The sequence below is a fragment of the Pristiophorus japonicus genome, chromosome 15, assembly GCF_044704955.1.
Source record: "Pristiophorus japonicus isolate sPriJap1 chromosome 15, sPriJap1.hap1, whole genome shotgun sequence".
NCBI lineage: Eukaryota > Metazoa > Chordata > Chondrichthyes > Pristiophoridae > Pristiophorus > Pristiophorus japonicus.
Genome location: NC_091991.1, coordinates 15,640,089 through 15,653,794, shown reverse-complemented (window position 1 = coordinate 15,653,794; position 13,706 = coordinate 15,640,089). Strand labels below are relative to the sequence as shown.

Sequence of the window (13,706 nt, the reverse complement as noted above, 5' to 3'; positions counted from 1 at the left end):
TGACCCCAACCTGCCTTCAATTCGCCCACTTCTGGGTTTAACGGAGGCGGATCAGGGAGAGGGAAGCCAACAAGCTCACAGGAGAGGGGATGGCACTTTAAATATTAATAGGCTGGAGCCTCTGATTTAACGGTGGCCAGCTGAGGATCCCGGACCTCAGCATTCCCGGCAGTTGCAGCGAGGAGAGTGCAGCCTCGCGGAGAAATCTTTGAGGGCCGGGAGGAGAAGGAGTGCTTCCTCCCAGCTCCCCAAGGACTCCCACCATCAGCCACCCCCACTGGATCGGATCCCCCCTGGGATCAGACCTCACCAATCAGCTCATCCCTAGGACATCCTCAGGGCAGTGTCCTAGGCCCAACCATCTTCAGCTGCTTCATCAATGAACTACTCTCCATCATAAGGTCAGAAGTGGGGATGTTCGCTGATGATTGCAGAGTGTTCAGTTCCACTCGCAACTCCTCAGATAATGAAGCCATCCGTGCTCATATGCAGCAGGACCTGGACAACATTCAGGTTTGGACTGATAAGTGGCAAGTAACATTCACACCACACAAGTGCCAGACAATGACCATCCCCAACAAGAGAGAATCTAATCACTTCCCCTTGTCATTCAATGTCATTATCATTGTCGAATCCTCCACCATCAACATCCTGGGGGTCACCATTGACCAGAACCTTAACTGGACCAGGAACATAAATATTATGACTACAAAAGCAGATCAGAAGCTAGGTATTCTGTGGCCATTGATCATCATCATCATCATCATAGGCAGTCCCTCGGAATCGAGGAAGACTTGCTTCCAATCTAAAAGTGAGTTCTTTGGTGCCTGAACAGTCCAACATGAGATTCTTAGGGGGAAGGGGGAGGTGGGACTGATTTGACGCACGCTCCTTCCGCTGCCTGCACCTGACCTCTTCACGCTGGCAACGTTGAGATTCGAAGAACTCAACGCCCTCCCGGATGCATTTTTTCCACCTTGGGCGGTCTTCGACCAAGGTCTCCCAGGTGTCAGTAGTGATGTCGCATTTCACCAGGGAGGCTTTGAGGGTGTCCTTGTAACATTTCCGCTGTCCACCTTTGCTCGTTTGCCATGAAGGAGCTCCATGTAGAGCAATTGCTTAGGAAGTCTCGCGCCTGGCATGTGGACTAAGTGGCCTGCCCAGTGAAGCTGATTGAAGTACTAACCACACTCTATTCCGGGGATGTTAGCCTGGGTGAGGACACTGATGTTGATGCGTCTGTCCTCCCAGGGGATTTGCAGGATCGCAGAGGTATCGTTGGTGATATATCTCCAGCAACTTGATGTGTCTTCTGTACATCGTACATGCCTCCATTCCATACAGGTGGGCGGGTATTACTACAGCCCTGTAGACCATGAGCTTGGTGGTAAGTTTGAGGGCCTGGTTTTCAAGCACGCTTTTCCTCAGGCGGCCGAAGGCTGCACTGGCAGCGATGTTGAATCTCCACATCAATGTTTGGCTTTGTTGACAAGTGGTCTACTTTGTCAAGGGCCGTGCCATGATTCTTGATGAGTGGGGAGCAGTGCTGTGCGGCGAGGATAGGCTGGTGGAGCACCTTTGTCTTACGGATGTTAAGACTAAGGCCCATGCTTTCATATGCCTTGGTGAATACATCGATTATATCCTGGAGTACAGCCTCAGAGTGTACGCAGATGCAGGCGTCGTTCGCATACTGCAGTTCAATGACAGAGGTTTGAGTGATCTTGGACCTGGCCTGGAGGAGGCGTAGGTTAAACAGCTTCCCACTAGTTCTGTAGATTAGTTCCACTCCAGCAGGGAGCTTGTTGACAGTGAGGTGGAGCATGGCAGCGAGGAAGATTGAGAAGAGAGTTGGAGTGATGACGCAGCCCTGTTTGACCCCAGTCCAGACGTGAAATGGGTCTATAATGGACCCAGTGGTAAGGATCACGACCTGCATGTCGTCGTGGAGCAGGCGAAGGATGTTGACAAACTTTCGGGGGCTCCAAAACGGAGGACACTCCATAAGCCCTCACGATCGACAGTGTCAAAGGCCTTTGTAAAATCGAAAAAGACTTCCTGATTCCCCAAAACCTTTCTACAAGGTATAAGTCAGGTGCGTGATGGAATACTCTCCACTTGCCTGGTTGAATGTAGCTCCAACAACACAAAAAACTCGACACCATCCAGGACAAAGCAGCCTGCTTGATTGGCACTCATCCACTACCTTAAAAATTCACTCCCTCCACCACCGGCACACCGTGGCTGTAGTGTTTACCATCTACAAGATGCACTGCAGCAATTCGCCAGGGCTTCTTCGGCAGCACCTCCCAAACCCACAACCTCTACCACCTAGAAGGAGAAGGGCAGCAGGTGCATGTAAACAGCATCACTGTCACGTTCCCCTCCAAATCACACACCATCCTGACTTGGAAGTATATCGTTATTCCTTCATCGTCGCTGTGTCAAAATCCTGGAACTCCCTCCCTAACAGCATTGTGGGAGTACATTTACCACATGGACTGCAGCGGTTCAAGAAGGTGGTTCACCACCACTTTCTCACCTTGTCCTGGATGATATTGAGCTTCTTCAGTGTTGTTGCAGATGCACTTATCCAGGTAAGTGGAGGTATTCCATTACAATCCTGACTTGTACCTTGCAGGTGCTTGAGAGGCTTTGAGTAGTCAGGAGGTGAGCGACTTGTCTCAGAATACCCAGTCTCTGACCTGCTGTAGTAGCCATGGCATTTATATGGTTGGTCCAGCTGAATTTCTGGTCAATGGTGATCTCCAGGATGTTGATGGTAGCTGCAGTGTATAGTATCTACAGGATGCACTGCAGCAAGTCGCTAAGGCTTCTTCGGTAGCACCTCCCAAATCCATGACCTTACCACCTAGAAGGATACGGCAATAGGTACATGGGAACACCATCACCTCCAAGATCCTCTCCAAGTCACACACCATTCGGACTTGGACATATATTACTGTTCCTTCATCATGGCTGAGTCAAATTCTTGGAAATCCCTACTTAACATTGTGGGAGTACTTTCATCACACAGACTGCAGCGGTTCAAGAGGACGACCCACCACCACTTTCTCAAGGCAACTAGGGATGAGCAATAAATGCCGGCCCTGCCAGCGATGCCTACATTCCAAGAATTTTTTTAAAAATTGATTAATGTCTCAGTTGAAATAGTGGAGGGGGGGAAATAAACATGTTAAGCAGTCATGCGATAATATAATCCATAGTAATTTCTAGGCTTTAGTCAATTGCTAAATAACTGGGAAACAATTTATCTTATTTGTCATCTGGATTCAAGGGTAGGGAAATTCATTCTGTAAATAACTTTAGTGCAAAAGTAATCACTGACATGAGTTTACCCACAAAATTGATGGCCAAGAACCAATACAGGTATTATGTACTTAATATGAAGGTCGTAAAGGAAACTTATCCATCAGATGCAAGAAGGCAATGCAAGATTACTGTGATATTTCAAAGTATTTACCTTTTGAAATGCCTACTAGTGAAAGCTTTTATTTGCTGCTTGGTGTCAATATTCACCAAGATAGATTTTAGCACATAAAAAGCCAGACTACCCAAGCTGTTCAGCAAAAAATATAAGAAAGAATCAGAAATATATTACTACACCATTATATCCTGGTACAGGTTTTCCAGCTTGTCCTGCAGGGGGATGTAGACTGTTCCCCAGTCCTACACAAGATGCAGTTATTGGAGATCCAGTTTCTGTTCAAAATAAAGAAAACTACAGTGAACGTGATTATATTATTCAGACAATTGTACTAATGCAAAAGATCTGTTTCATTATTTAGGACACTAAAAGTTGTTAAATTTAAAAGGGGAATAAAATAACTTGAAAGGAGGAAAGACCATTCAGCTCATTCCTCTGCACCAATTTCCCGAAGGTTCAGAAAAATGTATTTCTTATACCTTTGTTGTTCCAGTCCCACCTCACCTCCCTCACCCCATTCCGAAGATAATTGAGCAAAACTCTAAAATATCTGTTAACATAATGGGCTGGAAATTGCAGTTAGAGGCGTCCCATGGGCGAATGCCTCCAAACCGCAAGTAAAACTCCGCACCTACCTGGTGCCTCCGTACTTTTGAAGACTGGCACTCCTGGACCTACGAAAAGGCCCACGCATCCCAGGAGCGCATGCGGTTCGCAAGCGTCCCTGGGATCGCGTGGGCCGGCCCAACCAATCACAAAGGGGAAGTCCCATTATGCTTATGGAGATTCCATTTACCTAAAACTAGGAAAGATGTAAAGCAACTAGTCAAGCAGAATAGTATGAGATATAGGCCCAGATTTTAGGAATAGGAAACCCCTAAAAAAAACACATCCACAACACTGAAATAAAAATAAATCACATGGTCAAAATTAATGACAATACAATTTAATTAAACATTTAAAACAAACATTTAAATTTTTGAAAACTAAATGTAAACATTTTTTTCAAAATTATTCTAAACTAATTTTAAATGTGTGTGTGTGGTTAAATCATTGAAACATTTTATTTTAATATTTATTTAAACTCTTACACTGGTAAAAAGGTCTTACTCCTGCTTTTACCAGGTGTAAGAGTTTTGAGAGCATTTGCTGGGCAGTAGTTAGGCAAATAGCCCAACTCTGCACCAGCGACTGTCCATTTCCTGCAGATGATCTGTCAAGCTGAAACTTGACAGATCACAAAGTTGCGGGTTTTTGCGTACGCGCAGTGCATGTGAAAACCTTTAGGATTGAGCTGCAGTTGCGGCTGCGTACGCACTACGCACAGCGTATGCATTCATAGGTCCCGGAAAATCCGAGCCTACATCTCATACTATTCCACTTGACTAGTTTTACATCTCTCCTAGTTTTAGCAAAAACTAGAAGTCAATGCTATCCACATTATTTAAGATGCACAATTATAAAAGAATATATAGAAGGCATGACAGCCCGCATTTTATGGGGCCCATGATCACATACGCTCGGTCGCAAGTGCCCCACAAGTTCCAGATTTTCGACATGCACTGCGCATGCGCAAGGAATGGACATTCGCTGGCGGAGAGTTGGGTCTACTTGCCCAACTACTGCCCACAAAACTCTTATGCCTGGTAAAAGCAGGCATTGGACCTTCTTTTACCAGCATAAGGGCCTAAATATTAAAATAATTTTTTTTTAAAAATCATTTAAACATTCAAAAACCAATGAAATTAGTTAAGGTTATTTTTGGCCCCTTTCAAAATGTTTAAATTTATTTAAAAAAAAAAAAATAAATGTTTGTTTTAAATGTTTAATTAAATTCTAATTTTATTCATTTTAAAAATGTGATTTATTTTTATTTAGGTTGTGTGTAAGCATGTTTTTTTATGTCATTCCTATTATGCTTATGGGGATTCAGTACATAAATGGAATCCCCAGAAGCATAATGGGAATCCCCCTTTTTGATTGGTTGGTTGGGCCGGCCCACGTGATTCCAGGGACACTTCCAAACCACATGTGCCCCTGGGATACGTGGCCTTCTACGCAGGTGTACGCCGGCAGGCCCAGGACTGCAAGAGTCCGAAGATACGGAGGCACCAGATAGATGTGTACTTTCCTTGCGGATCGGAGGCATTTGCCCGCGGGAAGCCTCCGACCGCAATTTCAGGTCTGATATTTCCCAACATTTAGCAGTAAATTAAACCCCGGTTATAATCTAATCATTTAATACAATTTTAATTTTAACCTGATCATGTAGCTTTAAAGGGTGTTTTTTCAGTTAATAAAAATAAAGATTCTTTAGACTGATATGTTCATATCACAGAATAAAAATTCCCCTGGTGGCATATTAGTGGTGCAAAAATGGAGCATGGCGGGACATCTGCCCAACTTAACTCCCATCCATTTCTCCGCTTCTGGTTAAACACCAATTTAAATATTCAGGCGGAGCACACACACGGAGAGAAGTTAGGAGTAGAGCTGCAGGTATTTAATGGTTTGCAGCAGCCTCAGAATAAATCAGGGCCAACAAATGTCCCTTGCAAGTGAAAGTCTCTAAACAGTTCAGTAGTACAGCTCAAATGAAATAGACCACGACAACAGCAGAATTGTAAGTTTCTGTGATGCAGTTGAAGATGGCTCTCCAGGCAACCTTCCCATATTACAGCCGTATGCTAACCATGGAAGCAGCTCACTACAACATAGAAACATAGAAAATAGGTGCAGGAGTAGGCCATTCGGGCCTTCGAGCCTGCACTGCCATTCAATGAGTTCATGGCTGAACATGCAACTTCAGTACCACATTCCTGCTTTCGAACCATACCCCTTGATCCCCTTAGTAGTAAGGACTACATCTAACTCATTTTTGAATATATTTAGTGAATTGGCCTCAACAACTTTCTTTGGTAGAGAATTCCACAGGTTCACCACTCTCTGGGTGAAGAAGTTTCTCCTCATTTCGGTCCTAAATGGCTTACCCCTTATCCTTAGACTGTAACCCCTGGTTCTGGACCTCCCCAACATTGGGAACATTCGTCCTGTATCTAACCTGTCTAAACCCGTCAGAATTTTAAACGTTTCTATGAGATCCCCTCTCATTCTTCTGAACTCCAGTGAATACAAGCTCAGTTGATCCAGTCTTTCTTGATATGTCAATCCCGCCATCCCGGGAATCAGTCTGGTGAACCTTCGCTGCACTCCCTCAATAGCAAGAATGTCCTTCAAGTGAGGAGACCAAAACTGTACACAATACTCCAGGTGTGGCCTCACCAATGCCCTGTACAACTGTAGTAACACCTCCCTGCCTCTGTACTCAAATCCCCTCGCTATGAAGGCCAACATGCCATTTGCTTTCTTAACCGCCTGCTGTACCTGCATGCCAACCTTCAATGACTGATGTACCATGACACCCAGGTCTCGTTGCACCTTCCCTTTTCCTAATCTGTCACCATTCAGATAATAGTCAGTCTCTCTGTTTTTACCACCAAAGTGGATAACCTCACATTTATCCACATTATACTTCATCTGCCATGCATTTGCCCACTCACCTAACCTATCCAAGTCACTCTGCAGCCTCATAGCATCCTCCTCGCAGCTCACACTGCCACCCAACTTACTGTCATCTGCAAATTTGGAGATACTACATTTAATCTCCTCATCTAAATCATTAATGTACAATGTAAACAGCTGGGACCCCAGCACAGAACCTTGCAGTACCCCACTAGTCACTGCCTGCCATTCTGAAAAGTGCCCATTTACTCCTACTCTTTGCTTCCTGTCTGACAACCAGTTCTCAATCCATGTCAGCACACTACCCCGAATCCCATGTGCTTTAATTTTGCACATTAATCTCTTGTGTGGGACCTTGTCGAAAGCCTTCTGAAAGTCCAAATACACCACATCAACTGGTTCCCCCTTGTCCACTCGACTGAAAACATCCTCAAAAAATTCCAGAAGATTTGTCAAGCATGATTTCCCTTTCACAAATCCATTCTGACTTGGACCTATCATGTCACCTTTTTTCCAAATGCGCTGTTATGACATCCTTAATAATTGATTCCTCATTTTACCCACTACCGATGTCATGCTGACCGGTCTATAATTCCTGGTTTTCTCTCTCCCTCCTTTTTTAAAAAAGTGGGGATACATTGGCTACCCTCCATTCCATAGGAACTAATCCAGAGTCTATGGAATGTTGGAAAATGATTGTCAATGCATCCGCTATTTCCAAGGCCACCTCCTTAAGTACTCTGGGATGCAGACCATCAGGCCCTGGGGATTTATCGGCCTTCAATCCCATCAATTTCCCCAACACAATTTCCCAACTAATAAGGATTTCCCTCAGTTCCTCCTTCTTACTGGACCCTCTGACCCCTTTTATCTCCAGAAGGTTGTTTGTGTCCTCCTTAGTGAATACCGAACCAAAATACTTGTTCAATTGGTCTGCCATTTCTTTGTTCCCAGTTATGACTTCCCCTGATTCTGACTGCAGGGGACCTACATTTGTCTTTATTAATCTTTTTCTCTTTACATATCTATAGAAGCTTTTGCAGTCCATTTTAATGTTCCCTGCAAGCTTCCTCTTGTACTCTATTTTCCCTGCCCTAATCAAACCCTTTGTCCTCCTCTGCTGAGTTCTAAATTTCTCCCAGTCCCCGGGCTGAATGCAGTCTCCAGTACCCACAGAATCTGGATACAAATGAGCAAGGAATTAGACTTGGAGAACTGCAATAGTAAGGTATTCCAAAAGAGAGTGCTGTACCAAGTAGCTGAGCCAAGTATGGATAACACAAACTATTTGCTCTCCTGTTCCATCAATAGTGTTGCCCCATGAAAGCATTCGGACAATCAATTGCTTTTGCAATGCTCACCATCTATAACCATGCAACAGCAAGGCACATCTTCAAACTACAACTTACCACTCTCACAGCTGCCAAACTCACTTCTTAAAAAGGCCTGTACACCAACCACTCTTGCAACATATCTCTAGGAGGTATGGTCATTAACTTATGCCTACTGGGATGCCAGATAGTCACTTGGTTGCCACTGTATATGCTCTTCTAACTTAGATTGTAAAAGGAAGCTTGGAACTGAACCATACAGACAAAAGGGTTTCAGGCTCTGTGTTGAATTATCTAATCTCAGCTGGAGTGCCAGTCGGGCTTCCCTTCTGTAGCTCGAGTTTTTGCGTCAATACAATGCCAGTCGGGCTGTTGTATTGGCCAAAAAAACTCTAGCTACAGAAGGGAAGATCAGCCAGAGTTCTCACTCTTGATCACCATCCAGATCAAAAAAAGCATATGTTTACCAACTATGTTCATCAGCTTACATACTTTCTTAGACCCTCCTCCATCTAACTTAATGGATAATTCTCCACTGTCACTCGTGAATCCTTGATTTCAGAGTTGACAGGCTTGTCCTTCATTAAACTGTCTGACAGATGGATAGTGATAATAAGCCATGGGCCTTCAATGGCTGTATGGTAATGAACATTTGGCACAGTAATACTTAAAAAAAAAATTAATACATGTATTGCTATTGTAAGTTTAATCTTATACAGGTCATTTTAGGCTTCCTTTACCCATTTTCTATTAAACTAGGCTTCAAGACATCTCCTGTCTTTCTTGTACATTGGACACCATTACCCCTTTCCTTTCTGGTCATAGGTTCGAGGACTTTCCTTATACCTATACTTAAAAACTGCTGGAATTAAAGTCTCCTGCCTCCGCTGATCATTAAAGCAACATGGGTATGGGCTGAGTTTTCAGCACGTTGGCTATCTGAGACAGTTTGTTCTGAGACTTTCATATTGTTTACCCTAGTAATATTTTACATAAACTAACAAGTATAAAATATTTTGTCTCCAAACAAAATCAATGGAATGGTAGGTAATATGATTGATTTAAAAAAAATATACATCCTTCTTAGAATCCTCTGCACAAGCCGACATGACAAAACCATCTACATCTCCATCAGAATAGCTGGGTATGAGTATTGGCAAGAGGGGAGTTCCCCTGAGACTTCAGCTAAGCAACATTGTTGATGCACTGAAGATATATATATTTTCCAGGACACCCTGGAAAACGTGGACCATTTTCCATACCTCGGGAGCCTATTATCAGCAAGGGCAGACATCGACAACGAGGTTCAACACCACCTCCAGTGCGCCAGCGCAGCCTTCGGCCGCCTGAGGAAGAGAGTTTTCAAAGATCAGGCCCTCAAATTTGGCACCAAGCTCATGGTCTACAGGGCTGCAGTGACACCCGCCCTTCTGTATGGCTCAGAGACGTGGACCACATACAGTAGACACCTCAAATCGCTGGAGAAATACCACCAACGATGTCTCCAGAAGATCCTGCAAATCCCCTGGGAGGTCAGACGCACCAACATCAGTGTTCTCGATCAGGCCAACATCCCCAGCATCGAAGCACTGACCACACTCGACCAGCTCTGTTGGTCGGGCCTCATTGTTCGCATACCTGACACGAGACCCCCTAAGCAAGCGCTCTACGGAACTCCTACAAGGCAAGCGAGCTTCAGGTGGGCAGAGGAAACATTTCAAGAACACCCTCAAAGCCTCCTTGATAAAATACAATATCCCCAGCGACACCTGGGAGTCCCTGGCCAAACACCTCCCGAGTTGGAGGAAGAGCATCCGGGAGGGTGCTGAGCAACTCGAGTCTCGTCACCGAGAGCATGCAGAAAGCAACCTCAGGCAGCGGAAGGAGCGTGCGGCAACCTGTTCCACCCACCCTTTCCTTCAACGACTGTCTGTCCCACCTGAGACAGAGACTGTAATTCCCATATTGGACTGTTCAGTCACCTAAAAACTCACTTTTAGAATGGAAGCAAGTCTTCCTCGATTTCGAGGGACTGCCTATGATGATAATGATGATGCACTGTCCCATCAACATTAAACAAAAACTTCCTTTCAAAAAAAAAATGAAAACTATCTTATTTGGCTGATATAAATTATAGTTATACTAAAATATATGGTATAGAGCTTTAAAGGTATAGGGGCAGAGATTTGGTGCAAAATTGCTGAGAGAATTACAGCAAAGGCAGAAAATCAAGCAGAAGGAAGAAATACTGGGTGGGCAACAATTTTACTGCAGGGCAGGGTCGGTGTGTGGGGGCGCCCAAGGTGGACCGTGCACCTGGAAGAGAGTGGAGCAAGGCCTGGATGATTTTAACTAACAAGCCTCATTTCAATATTTAACATCTGTCTCTCGCCAGAAGCTAGCAGGAATAACAGCAAAGCCAACGGGCAGTAATGGCAATTCACCGGAGACCCAAGGGAATAATCCCAGGCATTAGGCAAGTGCTGATAGGGTGGCAGTGTGGACCAGCAGCAGGGCCGGAGGGTCTACACTGCATCCTATGAAACCCAGGGAGAGAGGACCTGTGGGAAGGAGGTCAGTAGGAGTATATGTGTGTGTACACTAGACCCATGCAGCAGAGCCTGGTCTCCAGTTATCTTGGATCCCCTCGCCATTGGACCAAGACCTTGCTCTACCAAGCCCATGTGGTAGCTGGTGTGCAACAGCCACCCCACGTTAAAAGAAGTTACACACAGGCATCTTCTACAATGTAAAAGTGAAGTTCGGGAACTGGAACGTCAGGACCCTCATGGACAACCCCAACAGCGACAGACGAACGCCGAACTGCTATTGTTGCTCAGGAACTCAGACGATTCGACAGAGACATCGCCGCCGTAAGCGACACTTGGCAGGCAGGCAGAAGGCCAGCTCAAGGAACAAAGTGGTGGTTACAACTTCTGGAAAGGCAAACTAGAAGAAGATCGCCGCCTCCATGGTGTAGGCTTCACCATAAAAACTGAGCTAGTTGGGTGTCTCAGAGACTCCTCTTGCAGATAAACGAATGCCTTTGGCTCACCCTAGCCCGGAACCGGTGCATTACGGTCATCAGTGCGTATGCCCCAAAACTGGAAGCTACAGACGAGACCAGAGAGAAATTCTACTCCAGCCTTGAACATTCCCTGACCTGAGCCCCACCGGGCGACAAACTCATCCTCCTCGGTGACTTTAACACCAGAGTTTGAAAAGACAGACCTCTGGGGAGGTGTGATCGGCAGAAAGGGGATAGGGAAAGACAACACCAATGGTTCCCGCCTCCTGACAAAATGCTTAGCACATGGTCTCGTCTCTCTGACGGAACAAGGTGTTGGTTATGACAAGTACAAGGCCTCATGGCAACACCCTCGCTCCAAGCACTGGCATCTGTTGAGACTACGTCATCGGCCGAGTGAGGGATCGCAAGGAAGTGCGCATCTGGTGTTAAAGTCACTGGTTCTGGGCTAAGGCGAGCATGACAGGAGCAGACGACTGCTGGACTGACCACCGCATAATCTGCTCTGGTCATTTCCATCAATGTAGCCCCAAAACAGCGGCGGCAACAGAAACACTGCCGCAGAAAATTTAACGCTGGAGCACTAAAAGACCCTGCTAAGAAAGCCCTATTCAGCCAGCGCCTCACAACCAACCCGATGATTTCCAGTGAACCAGAGACGCAGAGTATCTATAGTGCCTGGTCTGCCCTCAAGGCCTCCATAATTAGCACCTGTGAAGAGACGCTTGGTCACTCAACTAGGAAACAAAGACTGGTTCAACGAGAACAACCAGAAGATCCTTGAACTGGAAACAACACAACTCGAGAGCAAGAAAGCAGCTCTATAGATGTCTGAAGGCCGAGGCCAAACATAAAACTCGCGACCTAATGGTGGGTGGAGAAAGCACAGGAGATCCAGCAACTAACCGACAACCATGACGTGCGTGGATTCTTTAGTGCAGTCAAGATCACCTACGGCCCAAGCACCCAAGGTCCTACCCCACTGAGGACCAAGAACGGAGAGGTACTCATCAAGGACAGTGAGACAGTCAGTGTCCGCTGGAAGGAGCACTTCAAAGATCTCCTTACTTCCTTGCGAGTATCCTTGATTCCATCCCGCAGCATGCTACCCGCCACCACCTCAGCACAACCCCTGCCTGGCATGAGGTTGAAAAGGCCATCTGACAACTGAACAACAAAAAAGCCTCGGGAGCAGATGGAATCCCTGCTGAAGCACTAAAGCATGGCGGAGAAGCACTCCTGGCATGGATCCAAGAACTCATTTCTCTTATTTCGAAGGAGGAGAGCATGCCAGAGGATCTCAGGGACGCTGTAATTGTGACCATTTTCAAGAAAGGTGATAAGTCCGATTGCGGTAATTACAGAGGAGTTTCCCTGTTGTCTGCTACAGAGAAAGTCATCGCAAGAATCCTCCTCAATCACCTTCTCCCAGTGGCTGAGGAGCTCCTCCCAGAGTCGTAATGTGGATTCCGCCCACTAAGAGGCACAATGGGCATGATCTTCACCTAGTGTCAAATTCAAGAAAAATGCAGGGAGCAACACCAGCCTCTGTACATGGCCTTCTTTGACTTCACAAAGGCCTTCGACACTGTCAATCGGGAAGGATTATGGAGATTCCTCCTCAAATTCGGCTGCCCTCAAAAGTTCGTCACGATGACATGTAAGCCGTGATCCTGGCCAACGGATCCACCACAGACCCAATAAACTTGCGGACTAGGATTAAGCAAGGCTTTGTCATTGCACCAACACTCTGCTCGATCTTCCTTGCTGCAATGGTCCAGCTCAGCCTCAATAAGCTTCCCGCTGGAGTGGAGCTAATCTACAGAACAAACGGGAAACTGTTCAACTTCCGTAACCTCCAGTCCAGATCCAAGGTCGTCCCATCCTCGGTCATTGAATTACAGCATGCAGACGACACTTGCGTTTGTGCACACCCGGAGGTCCAATTCCAAACCATCAACAACACCTTCACTGAAGCGTATGATAGTATGGGTCTTATACTAAACATCCATAAGACAAGGGTTCTCTACCAACCTGCCCCCGCCACACAGTACTGCCCTCCGATTATCAAGATCCATGATGAGTCCTTGGACAACGTGGACCATTTTCCATACCTCAGGAACCTATCAGCAAGAGCAGACGTCGATGATGAAGTCCAACACCGCCTTCAGTGTGCCTGAGGAAGTGTGTGTTTGAAGACCAGGACCTCAAACCCAGCAGAAAGAGCGTGCGGAAAACCAGTCCCACCCACCCTTTCCCTCAACGACTGTCTGTCTCACCTGCGACAGGGACTGTGGTTCTCATATTGGACTGTTCAGTCACCAAAGAACTCATTTTTAGAGTGGAAGCAAGTCTTCCTCGATTCCGAGGGACTGCT

General features: G+C 45.9%; 1 protein-coding gene across 1 annotated transcript in view; it reads right to left on the bottom strand.

Moving 5' to 3' along the window:
- Positions 1 to 13,706, bottom strand: part of acss3 (acyl-CoA synthetase short chain family member 3) — a 95,369-nt gene that overhangs the window by 19,858 nt on the left and 61,805 nt on the right. The window contains exon 10 of the mRNA XM_070901571.1: positions 3,628 to 3,723. Coding sequence (XP_070757672.1) covers positions 3,628 to 3,723 — 96 coding nt within the window. The remainder of the gene's footprint in view (positions 1 to 3,627; positions 3,724 to 13,706) is intronic.